This window comes from Jatropha curcas, chromosome 8, assembly GCF_041381405.1.
Source record: "Jatropha curcas cultivar XTBG-Jc1 chromosome 8, XTBG_Jcur_1.0, whole genome shotgun sequence".
NCBI classification, from domain to species: domain Eukaryota; kingdom Viridiplantae; phylum Streptophyta; class Magnoliopsida; order Malpighiales; family Euphorbiaceae; genus Jatropha; species Jatropha curcas.
In genome coordinates, this window is record NC_143158.1 from 9,351,774 (window position 1) to 9,365,312 (window position 13,539).

The 13,539-nt window shown below is 33.7% G+C and overlaps 1 protein-coding gene across 1 annotated transcript; it reads left to right on the forward strand.

Annotated features, from left to right (window-relative positions):
- The first annotated feature begins 4,859 nt into the window (after nucleotides 1-4,859).
- LOC149494162 (uncharacterized) lies at nucleotides 4,860-5,543 on the forward strand. The gene is made up of 2 exons (XM_089724980.1): nucleotides 4,860-5,297; nucleotides 5,364-5,543. Exons 1-2 carry the CDS (start codon nucleotides 4,860-4,862, stop codon nucleotides 5,541-5,543), a joined length of 618 nt encoding a protein of 205 aa, XP_089581106.1.
- Nucleotides 5,544-13,539: the final 7,996 nt, after the last annotated feature.

Genomic DNA, 13,539 nt, shown 5'->3' on the forward strand with positions numbered 1-13,539 from the left:
GTCGAGTTGAACCAAACCCGGTTGGGGTAGAATGAGTTTATAAGTGGAGTTACTTGAGTGAGAGAAAAGATTAAAGCACATGGGTGAGGATTGATTTGCATTAAAAGATTGAGCTTGGGTATTAAGTTGTAGCCTGTTTACAATTGAGGTACCATTTAGGAAGTTTTACATAAAATCCTTTGATTTTTGATAGCCTACCCGTGCATACCCATTTCACTTTCCCATTTTCATGTTTATCTTCATCTTCTTCCTTTCCTCTTCCACCTTACTTTCAATTTTAATGGTAGTTAAGCCTTAACTTCAATTTTTCTTCTATCCAAGTAAGTAAACCTTCTTGAAGTTCATAATTGAAACATTTGGTGCTATTGTTTTAGAATTCATAAGAATTCTTATTTATAGGTGAAGGGCTGAGTCGAGTCATTTCATGGAGTCGAGTTGAGTCGAGTTGAACCAAACCCGGTTGGGGTAGAATGAGTTTATAAGTGGAGTTACTTGAGTGAGAGAAAAGATTAAAGCACATGGGTGAGGATTGATTTGCATTAAAAGATTGAGCTTGGGTATTAAGTTGTAGCCTGTTTACAATTGAGGTACCATTTAGGAAGTTTTACATAAAATCCTTTGATTTTTGATAGCCTACCCGTGCATACCCATTTCACTTTCCCATTTTCATGTTTATCTTCATCTTCTTCCTTTCCTCTTCCACCTTACTTTCAATTTTAATGGTAGTTAAGCCTTAACTTCAATTTTTCTTCTATCCAAGTAAGTAAACCTTCTTGAAGTTCATAATTGAAACATTTGGTGCTATTGTTTTAGAATTCATAAGAATTCTTATTTATAGGTGAAGGGAGTTCAAAGAGTGTAGAAAAAAGAAGCTAAAGAGGAGCTCAAGCTTTTGGAGTAAAGGTTTGATATCTCTTGTTATTTTCCATTTTCTTTGCATGAGAATTGTGTGGTGTGCTTCATGTTGAGTGGGAGGACTGGTAATGGTGAGAAACAGGGGAGAACATGGGAGGTATTGAATAAATGAAGTGAATATTGAGTTTATGTTGAAATAGGGCTTGCTGGAAATTTTACCAGTAACTTCACCTTGATTTTGACCCCATTTAATGATGGAATTAGGAAGTGTCATAGAAGATTTATTTGTTCCTCTATGTGTTAGCTTTACATGGGTTTTTGAATCATCCGAATTGGAGTTGTATATTGAGAGATATGACCAAAAGAGTACAGACAGTGCAGGCTGGAAGCGCCCGCGCGAATTGCATGACGAGTTCGCGTTGCCTTCTCGCGCTCGCGAATTTGAACTACGCGCTCGCGACTTTCACCTGAAACTCTCTGACTCTCATTTGGCACATCTCGTGCTCGCGACTTTCAAGTGCGCGCTCGCGACTTGTGTTCGCAAACTCTCTGACTTTCATTTGGCATTTCTCGCGCTCGCGACTTTGAAGTACGCGCTCGCGTACTTGGCCCTTGGCCTGTAAGCGCTCGCGACCTTCATCGCGCGCTCGCGAATTTGGCCTGGGAACTCACTGTCTCTCATTTGGCACTTCTCGCGCTCGCGACTTTCAAGTACGCGCTCGCGACTTGTGCCCGCTAACTCACTGTCTCTCATCTAGTGCATTACGCGCTCGCGACCTTGCAAGGCGCGCTCGCGACTTGTGTTTTCATGCATTTTTGGACTTCTTTTTCAATGCAATTGTATTCCTTTGCTTCACTTATATGCCTCCAATCATTTTAACATCAAATACAACATTTGAACATGTATCAAAACAACATTCAAGCATGCAAATGATGTGAAATCAAATATACATTATGAATTATGAAGTTATGAACTATTAATATGATGTTGTGTTATATTATTGACATACCAACATTATGCTCCATTGAGGTTAGGTAGAAACCATGTAGATAAGGCTATGTCGCGACATAGGATAGCAGATCTGCACCTCATACAGTTTGATACTCCGGCTACAGGCCGTTGAGTGGATATGAGTATATATGGGCCATAGCAGCCAAGCATACAGTATTCATCCAGTTTCATACAGTTTTTCTTATCACTTCGGTTTCACTATAACCTTATGGAGCCATACAGATATCTTGACATAACATTTCATGAATTATACAGTATTATAAACAGTACAAAAGATAATCAAGGTATCATGAAAGTATCATGATGTGTGTGCTTATATGTGTTTGCATGGTTCTTTCTATACATGTATGTGTTTAATTGTTTCTTTATATGTTGAGATATCCACTGAGCTTTATTTGCTCAGCGAGTTACCTGTTTAACTCGCAGGTTTTGAGTTTGGACCGTAGAGAGTCAGCTTACAACTGCTGCAGTTCATCTGTAGAAGACTCAGTCTTCAGGGTAGCTACTCATTTTAATATGCATCTTTTGTCTATCCTTTTCATGGCATGTACAGGGCACACAGTTGGGCCCATTTCATTTTGACATTAGTATCATGTTTTGTAAATATAAATTACATTATTTTTGTATACAACATCAGCATGCTATTATATTCAATATACATTATGACTTCAGCATGTCAGGCCATACAGTCAACCAGTTTGTAACATCTCGGTCCGGTTCATTCGGGTTTACGGGTGGACCGAGAAGGGGTGTTACATTCCATGCCCACTATTTTCTCCATCATCTTCTTTCTGGACCCCTCACCCAAATCAAGATCACGTGGCTGAGAAGGCTTTTTATTGCCTTTCCAGGCTATATCTAACTGGCTATCATCCAGCTCAACCTCATCCTCTTCCTAGTGCGACTTATCCTTGTTTAGTTTAAAGGCTTTTGTCAAAACATTGGAGACCTTATCTAGGATGGCCTTCCTTTCCTCAGCTCGAGTTTGCATGAAATTGATCTCTTCATTGCAGCTTCAAATTGTCTTCTAAAGGTGTCCCGCTGATCATTCTCAAGTTCCTCAATCATATTTTCCTCCAAAATAGGGGTAGGTATAATGAGTTAGGTTCCAAAAGTCATGGGATTGAAACCTAAAACCCTAGAGATTCAAGGGTAGGACATATGGTTGGAAGGTATCCTAGATTCTTGGTCACAAGGTGTATGCATGAGTAAACCATTTTAAAATGACATTCACATAGGTATAGATTATTAAGGTACATACAACATAAGGTCATGGTTCTAATGTCATTACATGAAATAGGTATAAGGGTGGCTTAGGTTAACAGGGTCTTGTTATACTAAAGTAGTGATATACCAACCACATGTGAAATAAGGAGTTTAGGGTGGGTCTAACAGTACTGCATACTCATTATATCTCAAAAAGGATCCAAGAATCCATTGCGGATTGGGCACTTTAGCAATCTCTCAATAACCTCAAGAAGAGTTGTTGGGCTGGCACTACCAGAAACCCTAGAAAGTTTTAACTTAATTGTCTAAAAGGTAATGTAAAATATAATGATGCATGAAAGATAAAACATTAAAGAAAGTCAATCAAGTGAACAATTGGAAAATAAAGTCAATTTTTTTTTCTAAACCAATTAGTAGTCCACTTTGTAAAAGTTTATTGTACTCTCGAACGGAGTTACCAACTATGAGACCTTAACTCGAGTGCTAAGTTCTATACGCTAAAAATCAGAACGCTCATTTGGGTAAGGTTCACAGATGAGTTTTATAAAGTTACCACCTAAATTTACTTATAAGGTAAACTTAAGAAAACCATCATTTGACTCTAGTTTTAGAAAAGGTGCATTAATCAATGAAACCAATGAGGATTTGGGACTAGATTTTCGATTTAGATATTCAATTATTTGGCATTAATTAATTCTCAATCAAAGATAAAAAGATTTTTATGATGAAAGAATGGCATTTATATGAAAGCAATAAAGTAAAGAAAAATAAAATACTAAGATAAATAAAACAATAAAATAAAGCAATAAAGGCAAAAAGATGAATTGTGGAATAAGGGAGTACTGTCTCTAGCCTCTTAATGGGGATTCGAAGGCAATCACACGTCTCTCAATCCAAAAAAAAAAAAAAGAGAAAAGAGGGGAAAAAAAGAGTTTCTAAGGGGATTTTGTTTGCAACTTGGTTTAAAGACTCGAGCATGCTTGCTTATTTACTTATAATGAGAATTACGACCAAGCAGTTATACCCATTGTAAAACAGGGATTGGTTGATTTTAATTGTGAAAACATGTTCATTAAAGATCTTAGTATCATGTTTTAGGTGTTGGATTGCCATTTTGTTTTTAAAAAATTATCTTTTGGATTGCCGAATTTGGAAAAAGAAGGCTCTTTGGAGCCATTTTAGAAGAAGAACAATATATATATAATAGAGGAGTTTGCATTATATGGAAGCCAAGTGTAAGCATCTGAAATTATCAAATATGAGGAGGACAATAATAATTATTTAGCACGATTGTAAGAAGATAAGGTGTAATGGCAACACTTGTAAGAAGATAAATTGTTTTATATTTTTAAATAATGTCTTTATCATGATAATATCTATTAGTTACTCTCATCAAGATAATGCATTAAATTAAATTAAAATTTAATTAAAATACAAATAACCCAAATATAAAATAAGAAATACTTAATTTATACCAAGAGTTAGGTTGCACGGTCACAAGACTATTAGTAAATATTATTTAATTAGGATAATTTGTATTTATGGTTCAGATTTCTTTGTCTATAGCCGTTACCTAGATTAAGGATGTAAATACGTAATCCTAGGCTAGAATTATGTGAGTATTCTTGTATAAATTTGTGGTTGTATGTTATGATAAATATATAGAAAATAGAATTACTTTCTCCATTTTGGCATGGTATCAGAGCCTGGCTCTTTTATCATTCGTTTTCTTTTCTAAAACTGAAAACCTAATTTTCCTAAAACTATGTCAAACTCCCCTGTTCTGCCTTCCAATGAGAGTGGATCAACACCCACTGCTACTACTGGATCTTCATCTTTGATGAATGATCTCAATTTTGCTTTAACTCTTGAGAAACTTGATGGATCCAATTACATCGAATGGTCCATTAATGCACAAAATAAACTACGTGGACGCAAGAGGTGGGGATATGTCACTGGTGTGAAATCTGCCCCAGCTGATGAAAATTCCGAGGCATATGAGACTTGGGAAGATGAAAATTGCCTCGTTAAGTCATGGTTGCTAGATTCAATGACCAAGGAAACGAGAGCCTTGTTTTTGCGTTTGCCTACGGCAAAGGACATCTGGGAAGTGGCGAAGGAGGCATATTCAGTTAGTGAAGATGCCTCCAGAGCTTACAAGCTTCATTGTGAAATCGTCGGTTTGCGCCAAAATGGAGGTTCTGTTATTGCATTTTTTGGAAAATTACAACGCCTATGGTAAGAATCCAACACTATTCAAATGTGCTAGATGCAGTGCGCTGCTGATATCGAGGCTTACAAAAAAATGGTAAATGCTCAGCGTGTTTATATGTTTCTGGCTGGTCTTGATGCAAGATTAGGTGGAGTTAAAGGGCGAATTCTTTCTACTATTCCTCTTCCTAGTCTACAAAGTTCATATGCTCTTGTTTGTTCTGAGGCAAATAGATAAGAGGCTATGATGGGTGGAGGATCTGCAGAAGTAATGACTTTAGTGGCAAAGAAGATGATAAAAAAAAAGGACAAATGGCAACGATATCTGCAGATGTTGTTGAAAAGTGTTTCAGGATACATGGATTTCCTGACTGGCATCCTAAGGCCAGGATGAAGAACGATGATAAAAGGGAGGTTGAGAAAGTTGTTGTTGGCCTTGCTGCGAAATCAGGTATATCTAAGTCTAAAATTTCTTCTGTTGTTCTTAGTAATACAGACTGGATTGTAGATACTGGTGCATCTGACCATGTCTCTTGTGATAGAGATAAATTCATTAATTTTTCTGCCTCTGTTTTAAAAACAGTTATAATTTCTGCTGATGGTGAGACCTCCAAGGTAGAAGGAATTGGTAATATTCCAATTTCTAATTCTTTGACTCTTGAAAACGTACTTTTTGCTCCTACCATAAATTGTAACTTACTTTCTGTTAGCCAAATTACAGCTGCCTTAAATTGTACAGCCTCATTCTCTTCTTCCATATGTCTATTTCAGGACAACACGAGTTTGGAGACGATTGGCAGTGGTAAGCAAAAGGGTAGATTATACTATCTTGATGACTCTCCTGGTTCTTCTACTTCTGTTGTTCTCTATTCTAGCAAAAATAAAGTTAATAAGAATAGGCTTAGTATTTTGCTTTGGCATAAAAGATTAGGTCACCCTTATTTTGGCTATCTTAAACATTTGTTTCCCTCTTTATTTGATGGATTGTCTTTATCTGAATTTGTTTGTGAGTCTTGTATTCTTGCTAAGAATAAAAGAAATATTTTTCCTAAATCCAATTCTGTGTCAATGTTGCCTTTTGATCTTGTTCACACTGATGTGTGGGGTCCTGCACCTAAGAAAACTTATAATGGAACGCGATGGTTCATTAGTTTTATTGATGATTATAGTCGTGTTACAGGGATTTTTTTTAATGAAACAAAAAAGTGAGGTTTCTTATGTGATTCGAAATTTTTTTGCTATGATTCAAACTCAGTTTCATTAAACTGTTAAAGTTTTACGTTCAGACAATGGCGGGGAATATGTTTCAAATGATTTAAAATAATTTTTTAACAAAAAAGGAATCATACATCAAACTACTTGTACTTATTCACCCCAGCAAAATGGGAATGCCGAAAGAAAAAATCAACATATTCTTAATATTACTCGCTCCTTGTTAGTTAGTAGCAATGTGCCTATTTGTTTTTGGGGTGAAGCTATATTAAGTGCTGTGTATGTGTTAAACAGAACTCCTTCAAAAGTTTTGAATTTTGAAACTCCTTTGAGAAAACTTTCTGAAAAATATGAACTTCCTTCTATTGTGCATTTACCTCCTAAAGTTTTCGGATGTGTCTGCTATGTTCATGTTCATTCACAACTAAGAACTAAAATTGATGCTAGAGCCTTAAAGTGTGTTTTTTTAGGATATGGTGCTCATACTAAGGGATATAAAGCCTACCATCCTGAGATTAAGAGAATGTTTATTTCTCGAGATTGTGTTTTTAATGAACAACTTTATTTTTATATACCTATTGTGCCTCCACTTCAGGAGGGGACTGAATTTGATGAAGTTGATGCTGATATTATGTTGTTTAATTCTAATTGTTGTGATACTATGATTCCTAATCTAGCCGAATCTAGTGTTGAACTGGAATTTAGTACTACTGAGGGACAAGGTTTTCCAATAAGTGAAAATGCAGGGATGATTAATACTGAATCCATTGATCAAGCCGAGTCTCTTGATAGTATTCTCCCTCCTGGTGCTCAACCACAATTATCATCACCAAACCAGGTAATTGATTCTGAACCTATTACTTCTGAATCTGAAACAGTTGAGATAATTGAACCTGAACCAGAGCCTAATGTTGGCTATTCTTTACCCCATCGGATTAATAGAGGCAAGCCACCCATACAATATGAACCAGAAATTTCTTCTAAATCTAAATACCCAATTGCAAATTACATCTCTACTCATAGGTTGTCAAAGTCTTTTGCACTGCTTGTATCAAAACTTTCCTCTGTCTCTATTCCTAAGAATGTGCAGGAGGCGTTAGAAGACTCTAGGTGGACCAAAGCTATGGATGAGGAGATGCAAGCATTAGAAAAGAATGGCACATGGAGCTCATGTGATTTACCCGAAGGTAAAAAACTTGTGGGTTGTAAATGGGTTTATATTGTGAAGCACAATGCCGATGGTTCTGTGGAACGGTTTAAGGCGAGGTTAGTCGCTAAGGCCTTTACTCAATCCTATGGAATTGACGACCATGAGACATTTGCCCCAGTTGCAAAATTGAATACTATAAGAATTCTGTTATCCTTAGTTGCTATCATGAAATGGCCCCTATTACAATTCGATGTAAAAAACGCCTTCCTACATGGTGAGTTGGAAGAAGATGTGTATATGGAATTGCCTCCAGGTGTGAAGAAGTATGAAGGGAGTAATAAGGTTTGCAAGCTGAACAAAGCCCTTTATGGCCTTAAGCAATCTCCTCGAGCATGGTTTGGGAGATTCACGAAGGCAATGCTGAATTTTGGTTTTTGTCAAAGTAATGCCGATCATACGCTGTTTCTGAAAAAGAATGGTAGTTCTGTTACTGCTCTTATAATATATGTGGATGACATGATTTTGACAGGAGATGACGAGGTTGAAATCGATCGAGTGTAAAAATACCTGGTAAATGAATTTGAAATGAAACATTTAGGGGATTTGAAGTACTTCTTGGGAATTGAAGTGGCTAGGTCCAAGGATGGGATTTTTTTTGTCACAAAGGAAGTATGTCTTAGACCTACTAGTAGAAAGTGGTATGATGGATTACGGTCCGGTTGACACACCAGTCGAGCAAAATTTAAAATTATGTTTGGGAACTGATGGTGATACAAAAATTGACAAAGAGAGGTATCAAAAACTTGTTGGTAAGCTAATATATTTGGCACACACAAGACCTGATATAACATTTGCTGTTAATATTGTAAGCCAATACATGTATGATCCGCGTGAATCCCATCTAGCTGCTGTGAGAAGAATTCTTCGGTATTTGAAAGGATGTCCAGGAAAAGGTGTTTTATTTAGAAATCATGGTCACCTCTGTGTAGAAGGCCACACTGATGCTAATTGAGCAGGTTGTGTAGATGACATGAGGTCCACTTCTGGTTACTTTATATTTGTTGGCGGAAATTTGGTAACCTGGCGTAGTAAGAAGCAATCCATGATCTCAAGGTCCAGTGTTGAGGCTGAATTTAGAGGCATGGCGTTGTGTATAGGTGAACTTCTTTGGATCAAGAAATTATTGAAGGATATCGAATTCGAGTTACAAACTCCTATGAAACTTTTTTGTGACAATAAATTAGCAATTGAAATTGCATTCAACCCTGTTCAACATGATCGGACCAAACACATAGAGATTGATCGATTTTTTTATAAAGGAACAATTGGAGAGTAAGGTTATTGAACTGCCATTTGTGAGATCAAATCAACAACTTGCAGATGTCTTAACAAAAGGAGTATCTAAGCAAGTTTTTGAAGAATCTGTGAACAAGCTGGGCATGACAGATATACATGCACCACCTTGAGGAGGGGTGACGCGGAACCCTATGGAAATTAATTCCAAGAACTCTATGACAAGATTTGGAATAGATTAAAGATCAAACTAAACTCCCCTCTATGGCACCCAAAACTTAAAGAAGCAAGAACACCAATAATAGAGTAAAAGAATAAGATAAACGCCACAAATAAATTGATAAGTTTACCTTGATTCTCGATGAAATTAGAGGAATGCAAACTCACAATCTCTCTAATCAATGGAACACGCCTAAGCATGAACAAAATCCGTAGCTTTAATATTTCGTTGAATCATTTATGTAACAACATAATAAGGCTATTTATACTAATTCTAAAAGGTCCTGATCCTTAAAGGATTTAGAATAATTAATCTAAATCAGCTAAGGATAAGGATTTAACTAATCTAAACCAACTGAGGATAAGGACTAATTAATCCAATCCAACTAAGGATAAGGAATAATTAATCCAAACCAACTAAGGATAAGGATAATTAATCCAAACCAATTAAGGATAAGGAATAACTAATCCAAACAAACTAAGGATAAGGAATAATTAATCCAAACCAACTAAGGATAAGGAATAATTAATCCAAACCAACTAAGGATAAAAAATAAAAAAGGTGGCCCAATTTATTGGGGCCCAACCCATTAACAACATAACAACTCAAAACTAACAAAAATGGGCTAACTTATTACGCCAAAGTTAGGCTCTAGTACGGCTAGGGCGTGCTACACCATCAACATATGCCTCCAATAATGTAAGAAGCCTAGGTGTGCCTTCAAGTTCCACACAACACTTGTTGAAAGCAAGATCATGAAGCTCTTATGTAACTTAGTCTTAAACATATAAGGACATGGCTGCCCCATATCTCTTGACATGGCTGCCCCATAGGTGTGCCTTCAAGTTCCACACAACACTTGTTGAAAGCAAGATCATGAAGCTCTTATGTAACTTGGTCTTAAACATATAAGGACATGGCTGCCCCATATCTCTTTGTATGACTTCTTGTAATTGGTCCACTAGGAAGCACTAATGGATTTTCCATGTTGTTCTTCTTGTTCCCTTGGACTCCATGGATGAGTGATGGTGGATCCGTATCAAGGGGTATTAGTAATTATTATTTAATTAGGATAATTTGTATTTGTGGTTCAGATTTCCTTGTCTATAGCCGTTACTTAGATTAAGGATGTAAATACGTAATCGTAGGCTGAATTATGTGAGTATTCTTGTATAACTTGGTGGTTGTATGTTATGATAAATATATAGAAAATAGAATTACTTTCTCTATTTTGGCAAGGACACGAGATTCGGAATGTACGAAATATATGATAATAAATAAACAATCATTTGTAATAAATAAAAAATAAAAAATACTTAAATTTTATTTTAATATAATTAGTTTAAATTAAAATTAAATTAAAACACATATAACCCAAACTATAAAATAAAAAATATTTAATTTTTTATTTTAATGATTACCTTGACGTATAGGGTAGTATTATATACTAGAAGCTAGGTTGCACAGACACGGGACACTTGATATGGGAATGTACGGATATGATAATAAATAAACAATAATTTATAATAAATAATAAATATAAAATAAAAAATACTTAATTTCTTATTTCAATATAATTAGTTAATTTCTCAAAATTATTAAAAATCTATATCTATCTATTTAATATATAAAAACAGATAGTTTGCTTTATATGGAAGCAAAGTGTAAGTAGTACAATTTGTTAGTTGGCATTATTTTGGATTATAGAATGACGGATGTTAGAATTCACACAATTTAGCACAATTGTAAGAATTGTAAAAATATTAGTTATTTTATATTTTCAGATAATCCCTCTATCAAGATAATATCTATAAAAAAGATTATCTCTAGCATTTAATATATTAATATAAATTTATTTCTTCTTACAAAACAATTAATAAGTAATCCACAAGCTTAAAAAAAGAGTGTGAATAAATAATATATTACTATTAAATACACAATATATAAGCAATTTGAAAAATATAAATTGGAATGTACAGGATACGATAATTTTTAAAAAAATAGGACATCCACACGCTTAGGTCATACTGCACTAAATAAGTAATACATTGATATTTTAAATAAATAAACAATAAATTATAATAAATTATAAACATAATATAAAAAATTTAATTTCTTATTTCAATGACACTAGAAATATTTAAAAATACTTATTTTTTATTGGTAATAAAAAAAACCTTGGTTGATTAGCTTGATATAGAGAGTAGTCTCATATACCAAGAACTGAGTTACACGAAAACAGGACACGAGATACGGAACGTACGGGATACGATAATTTTTAAAAAAGATAGGACATTCACTCGCTTAAAACACACTATACTAAATAAGTAATACATTAATATTTTAAAAAAATAAACAATCATTTATAATAAACTTAAAATAAAAAAACACTTAATTTCTTATTTCAACGACACAAAAGTAAATTGAAAAAAAAAAAGACACTTCATTTTATTGGTAATAAAAAAATCTTAGTTGATTAACTTGGTGTATAGAGTAGTCTCATATATCAAAGCTATGTTGCATGCAAACGGGATATGACAATTTTTTAAAAATGTAGGACATCCACACGCTTAGGACATAATACACTAAATAAGTAATACATTAATATTTCAATAAATAAACAATCATTTATAATAAATCATAAACATAAAATAAAAAAAATACTTAATTTCTTATTACAATGACACAAATGCAAATTAAAAAAAAAACTTTACTTTTATTGGTAATAAAAAAAATATTGGTTGATTAGCTTAATATAAGGAGTATGTTGGCTCAAGGATCAAATTCTAATCTCGGAATTTTGATGATTAAAACAAAATAAATAAATTTAAAAATTATATTATTTATGCTAATAATATTTTATGCGGAATATATATGGAAAGTATTGAACGAACAAGGCAAGTCCTACAAATCCAAAGATTATGAAGAAATCTGAAGACCCTAGTGGTTAGACTTTTAGGATTCATTGTAAGATAGAGAGAAAATTCAATTATAAGCACAAAACTAATTTTTTCTCTCATCAGAATTATTTTTCGAAAAATATATTCTTCAAAAATAAATCTTTTAGTTAAAAATTGTTTTTCGATTTCTGTTAAAAGATTCGAAATATTCGAATTACCTAAATTAAAGAGACCTTGTCTCTAACAATTTTGGTAATAAGAATAAATCGAATAAAGACCTAATACATTTCAAATTCAGAAACAAAACCTTTTTGAAAATCTAAGAATCTTGATTTATCTTCTTACCTAAAACGAAGAAAAATCCTATTTTAATTCGTTTTAGTAAGTAATCTTTTCAAAAAATATTTTTCAAATAATTGCCTTCGAAAATCTTTATTTTGAAGGAAAGAAAGATCGTCTTTTATTTACTTACCAAAAGGATAAAACGATTCGTTTTTTTTTTTTTTTTTTAACTAAGATTTCTGTATATTTTAAATAAGGAAAGCAATTATTCTAATTTAAAAAAGAAATATTCACTTTCTAAAAACGAGGGTCACAGACCTCTCTATAAAAAGACGTTTTCATTCTTAAAAAATGTGGAAAAAAGAGTTTTCGTTTTAAGAGTATTCACCTATTGATCATATCTTTTATCTCTCAAAACTTACTCTCTACCCCCCTTATTTCTTTTCATCTTTATACTTTACGTTTTTATCTTTAAAAGAGAAAATAATTTTTATAACAACTTTTGAAAAACAGTTCTGTTCTCTAAACGATTTTCTAATCTGAAAAACTATTTTTCCTATGCTTATATTTGCATTTTTGTCTGTCTATTTAGATTCTGTAATCTTTAGTAGACAGGTTTTTATTTGATAAACATTTGTGTAATAGCTTAGGTGAGAAGCTATTGTGGAAGAGGTTATCAAGCGACCTTCTCCGTGAGAGAGATTCTAATGTCTTGAATTGAGTTTCTGTACTCTGCCAAAAATAGAAAGGTTGAGGTTAGCTAGAACCTTTGGAAAATCTAGTGGGATAAAAGGTAGATCTAGGTGTTGATCTATTCCCTTGTACTGTTGGTTTGTCTCTTACCCTTGAAAAGAGATAACATAGTTGAGGATCTCAAGATGAGTCTTGGGGAGTGGATGTAGGCGAGTTAGTGCCGAACCACTATAAATCACTGTGTTGATCTTTTTAATTTCTAAAGTTTTGCTTGATACTATTTTACTCACACTTCTGTTTATACTCTAGAAATGCTAAAGTTGTTAATGGTTTTGATGTTCTAAAAATTAAAATAAGTCTTATCTTCTCTGAACATTAGAACTCTGGAATTCTGATCAGTGAATATACCAAGTTCCAAACGGTTCTTTTATTTTTAGTATATTTCACTATTTGGGTTTCTAATCAGTTTTCTAAACTTGATTGA

Coding starts and splice junctions, on each gene's coding strand:
- LOC149494162 (XM_089724980.1), top strand. CDS start 4,860: ATGTCAAACTCCCCTGTTCTGCCTTCCAATGAGAGTGGATCAACACCC. Junction 5,298..5,363: donor TGCGCCAAAATGGAGGTTCT/GTTATTGCATTT, acceptor CAAATGTGCTAG/ATGCAGTGCGCTGCTGATAT.